At 49.5% G+C, this 5,529-nt stretch overlaps 1 protein-coding gene across 2 annotated transcripts in view; it reads left to right on the plus strand.

The window, feature by feature from the left end:
• Window positions 1-5,529, plus strand: part of ptk6b (PTK6 protein tyrosine kinase 6b) — an 18,542-nt gene that overhangs the window by 10,048 nt on the left and 2,965 nt on the right. The window contains exons 5-8 of one of the 2 annotated variants that reach the window (XM_005752139.1): window positions 1,114-1,275; window positions 2,473-2,654; window positions 2,733-2,886; window positions 3,877-4,254. In XM_005752139.1, coding sequence (XP_005752196.1) covers window positions 1,114-1,275; window positions 2,473-2,654; window positions 2,733-2,886; window positions 3,877-4,070 — 692 coding nt within the window. In that variant the 3' untranslated portion in view covers window positions 4,071-4,254. Of the gene's footprint in view, window positions 1-1,113; window positions 1,276-2,472; window positions 2,655-2,732; window positions 2,887-3,876; window positions 4,255-5,529 lie in introns of those variants that run through there. The other variant, XM_013915677.1, reaches the window with a different exon arrangement.

Consider the following 5,529-nt stretch of genomic DNA (forward strand, 5'->3'; position numbering starts at 1 on the left):
GCAGGAGCAGGAGCGCGGGAGCAGGAGCAGGAGCGCAGGAGCAGGAGCGCAGGAGCAGGAGCGCGGGAGCAGGAGCAGGAGCGCACGAGCAGGAGCGCAGGAGCAGGCTCCCGCCTGAGTTATAAAGTGTGAAACGTCTGGCATGAGTGACTCCGGGCAGGTTTTGAGCTGCAGGTGAACTTCTCAGCACGTTAGAAATGTTCTTGTTCTGGAACCTGCAGCTGATGTTTCAGGTTAAAACACTGAAACAAAGATGACAGAAATATGCAAAGTTATGGTGACATTAGACGCTTGAGTCTTGTCATGCATTTCTGATCCAGCTCCGTGCCGTGAAGCAGGGGCTGCAGGAGATGAGGACGGGCCGGCCTGTGATTGGTCAGCTGACAGTGAGAGGCACTTCAGGGCGACATCGACGAGCCACTCGAGCTCTTTCCGAGGATCGGTTCAAACAGCATCACAAAGAAAGAGGCGCTCGCACGCTCCGCAGGTTTGCATATGCAAGCGATGCTGCGGGAGACCAGCGCCACGTTTCTAAAGCAGAGCTCGTGTTTGGTGTTTGGTCTCCATGATAAGCTGGGCAAACTATCCAATAGTACTTTCCATGGAAACAACCGGCTGTTTCCCGCTGTTGCCTGCTTTGCATACGGTACATTTAAATGTTTGAGCCCTACAGCAACGATACAGTAAGGGTCAGGCTCTCAGGACTTGGATTTGAGATGCTGCTCAGTGAGGCTTTCAAAGCTCAGCTTCAAAATCGGGAAAGAGAAATCTTCCTGAAACATCCGGCTCAGGCGGAGCCGAGCATTTCTCAGAGAGGGGTCTCCGAAATCTCAGCGCGCCTCCCTCTAAATGTCTTCGTATACCCCAGTCATTAACTGGTCCTTCAGTAACACGCTGAATGATCCACCAGCGTCGTGCTGATCATCTTTTTAATACAGTCTTTGTTATTATCCAACAACAATCTAGACAAGAGGCACATTTCTCTTTATAATTACAGTGTCATGTTTTCCACCTTTGAGTACAGTTGTTGTGCCTTTAAGGTTATTTCTCTCACCCGTCTTCCTCTTTTCTCGTCTGTCTGTTTTCGCCTTTTTATTTCTGTCCTGCTCTCAGACTCGGAGCTGAACCACAAAGAGTTTCACGGGGAAGTTCAGATCCTAAAGCGCCTGCGCCACCGTCACCTCATCTCGCTGTTCGCCGTGTGCACGGCGACCATGCCGTACTACATCATCACCGAGCTGATGGAGAAGGGCAGCCTGCTCAAGTTCCTCAGAAGTAAACCTCAGCTTTGTTTCCAGTGAAAGATCAGAGTTCAGTGTGCTGCGTAACGTTGGACAGCGAGGGCTTTGATTATGGTTACAGCCTCAGCATCGAGCTCAGCGGGCGGTCAGCAGGGGGCGCTCTCTGTCTGTTCTCAGGGAAACAAACAGCTGTCAAACTGCCAGCTGCTGCAAAGCCTCGGAAACGTGCCAGATATTTACACACGTATATTTATATTCAGCAAAGTCACAAACGTATGGGAGGGAGATATTTCAGAGATGGATTTTATATCTCAGATATAGATTTCACATATCTGAGATCAATTTTATATTCCTGAGACATCATGTTTGTGATCTGGTCCCAGTTTCTGGGTTACAGCTCCTGACCCTCCTCTTACCGCTGGAACCATCTGTCCATCTTCCACATCTGTCCCAGCGGCGGTCACCGTGTCTGGTTGGTCGTCCAGCAGCTGTGTGTCACGAAGTCCCCCAGAACCTTAGCCTTGTTATCCTCCACCACCTTTGGTGATATCTCCCACCTAGATTTTTTTTTTAATGCTGTCGGCGTTAATCTCATTAAAATCTCCTTAACGCTGTAACTGCATTTTTATATCTATTTTTTTATTTCTTCTGTTTAGAATGAAACTTAGTGCAACTCTTTTCTGCTTACATTTCATTATGATCATAACAGCTAGTTTCCCCACACGCAGACAGCGATATTAAATCATTATCTGTCAGGAAATCGCAGCTGAGCATCAACATACAAACACATGATCAATTTTCACTTAAATCTGAGAAACGATTTCCAACCTGTGAAATCCGACCCTCAGGGGAGCTCTTGAATGCAGCACCGAGCTCCTGTAACAGCTGCTGAGTGGATGAAATCTGGAGCAGGTACTGATGGTGGTTTGGAGTTTCTGGTGTTCAGTGGAGCAGCTCCATCTGCTGATCCAGAGACGTTCAGGTGGAGAATTAGAACCATCGAGTTCCAGAACCCGTGGTCGGGCTTCTGGAACTCGATGGACCTCCATGACTGGGTGGAGAGGCGCTTCTGTTCAACAGGTGGGCTTGACGAGTGGGAGACAGTCAGACTGTGTGTGGGGAGGGAAGGGGCCACTGCCCACTGAATCAGCAGCAGGAGATGGGTGTTCGATAAACTCAGACCTTTTACTTACCGGCGCACTCACTTCATCTGCATCGTTCTCTCACTCAGGTCCAGAGGGCCAAATACAAGACGTCGCATCCCTCGTTGACATGGGAGGCCAGGTGGCTGATGGGATGTCATATCTGGAGGAGATGAACAGCATCCACAGAGATCTGGCGGCTCGAAACGTCCTGGTGGGACATGACTACATCTGCAAGGTGGCCGACTTCGGCCTGGCCAGAGTCATCAAGGTAAGCGGAGGAGGAGCTGTCGATCTCTAAGTGGAGCACGGCTCAGCTCTGACGGCAGAGTCTTGTTTTTCCCTTCAGGAGCCGTTTTACATCTCAGAAGACAAAAAGATTCCCTACAAGTGGAGCGCTCCCGAGGCCATCAGCCACGGGAAGTTCTCCATCAAGTCCGACGTCTGGTCTTTTGGCATTCTGCTCTACGAGATCATCACCCGTGGAGGAGTTCCTTACCCAGGTTAGTCCACGAGAGAGATTCATTCAATTACTGATGTCTTGATCGTCACGTGTGTGTCTTTAGCTTTATCACAATAATCGTGACTATCCCAAAAGCTTGACTCTGCTCATCTGGATGCAGCGAACACGTCAGACTAACTTCTGCTAACTCGAGTAACCTTTAAATCCTCTCAGGGACGCCTGCACGTTAAACTTTACTGTAACAGCTGAGCGAGCGCCGCGGCTGCATCGCTGTGTTTCAGGAGCTGAAGGAGCGCTTGGTGAAAAACGGTGGCCTCCCCCCAACCTCGCAGCTTGTGCAGTATTTATTAACACGTGCAGCCCTCTAGCTGCACACTCTGCTCATGTCACAGTCCACGTGTGCTTGAATGCGATTGGCCGGTTTGCACAAGGAAAAGAGATAAGTGAGTTCCTTAAACGTGCATAAATGTGGACTTTATGAAGCTCTGCAGTAACCAGAATAAATAACCAGAGCGAGCCAGCTGACCACTCCCACTATCTGACTTTCATACTGTCTACGTATTCAGAACTACAGCCTTCACATACATATGAGGCACTTACAGCTTTTCCAGAGCTACATAAATCCAGCAGATCTCCACTTGAAAAACATTTAAGCTGTGATTAAAAACTGCTCTCAGATCAGTTTCAGTCCCACTGCAGGACTCCCATCAGTCTGAGGACTGAGCCCAGTTCTGATGATCTATCAGACACAGAGGAGCACAGAGAAGTGCTGGTATCCTGAAGTTTGATCTGAAAACTTCACCAAACGGTGCATTCTGGGTAAACTCGTTTTTATGCGGGATCAGAGTCCAGGTGCACTTCTTTGTGAGGTTTGTCTGATTTCGTGTTGGCGTGTCACTGTGTGATGGAGATGCACTGCACACTAAGGTGAGGGTTTACAGAGCTGCTGCCCGACACAGCTCAGCTGATCTGCAGATATTTGAGCTAACACAAAGCACTCTTCATCACTTGTCCTCCTCTCCTCCCTCAGCTTACAGTAACCAGGAAGTGTACCAGCAGGTAACCCTGGGATACAGGATGCCCAAACCGCCCAACTGCCCAGACTTTCTCTATGAAATCATGAAGCGGTGCTGGAGCACCGAGCCGGCCGACCGGCCCGACTTCAGGGTACTGAGGGTCAAACTGGAGTGCAGCTCGTATGAGTTGGAGACGGCACAACCCTGAACTGCTGCAGTACATATGGAGCGCCACAGGGGGGCAGCAGAGAGGCAGACAGAGCAGCGACTGCAGAGCTCTTCAGTGAGGACGCGCTTCAAAGAGCAGAACCACCGAGAGTCCGCAAAGACTGCAGCTGACTCACACCATCACCATCATCACCAACATCACCACCATCATCATCACCAACATCACCATCATCATCATCATCATCATCACCAACATCACCATCATCATCATCATCACCAACACCATCATCATCACCAACACCATCACCACCACCATCATCATCACCAACATCATCATCACCAACATCACCACCACCACCACCACCACCAACATCACCACCACCACCAACATCACCACCACCACCATTTTCACCAACATTATCACCACCATCAACACCACCATTATCATCACCATCACCACCATCAACACCACCATTATCATCACCACCACCACCAACATCACCACCACCACCATCACCACCATCTTCACCAACCTTATCACCAACGCCATCATCACCAACATCACCATCATCACCAACATCACCACCATCACCACCACCACCAACATCATCACCACCACCACCACCACCACCATTATCATCACCACCACCAACATCATCACCATCTTCACCACCACCACCATCATCACCATCTTCACCAACATTATCATCACCACAATTATCATCACCACCACCAACATCATCACCAACTTCACCAACATTATCACCAACACCATCATCACCACCATCACCACCACCACCACCAACATCATCACCACCACCCATCACCACCAACATCATCACCATCACCACCACCATCACCATCACCACCACCAACATCATCACCATCTTCACCACCACCATCATCACCATCTTCACCACCACCATCATCACCATCTTCACCAACATTATCATCACCATCACCACCATTATCATCACCACCCCCAACATCATCACCATCTTCACCACCACCACCATCACCAACACCACCATCACCACCACCACCAACATCACCATCACTACCACCCATCATCACCACCATCTTCACCAACATCACCACCATCTTCACCAACATTATCAACACCACCACCACCAACATCACCACCAACACCATCACCACCAACACCACCATCACCACCATCATCACCACCATCACCACCACCACCACCACCACCATCATCACCACCAACACCATCACCACCACCATCATCACCATCTTCACCAACATTATCACCAACACCCTCATCACCAACATTATCAACACCACCACCACCAACATCATCACCATCTTCACCAACATTATCACCAACACCCTCATCACCAACATTATCAACACCACCATCACCAACATTATCAACACCACCACCACCAACATCATCACCATCTTCACCAACATTATCACCAACACCCTCATCACCAACATCACCACCACCACCACCACCACCACCATCATCACCAACA

This window comes from Pundamilia nyererei, unplaced genomic scaffold, assembly GCF_000239375.1.
Source record: "Pundamilia nyererei isolate P.nyererei 1_Seehausen unplaced genomic scaffold, PunNye1.0 scaffold00346, whole genome shotgun sequence".
Taxonomy (NCBI): Eukaryota; Metazoa; Chordata; class Actinopteri; order Cichliformes; family Cichlidae; genus Pundamilia; species Pundamilia nyererei.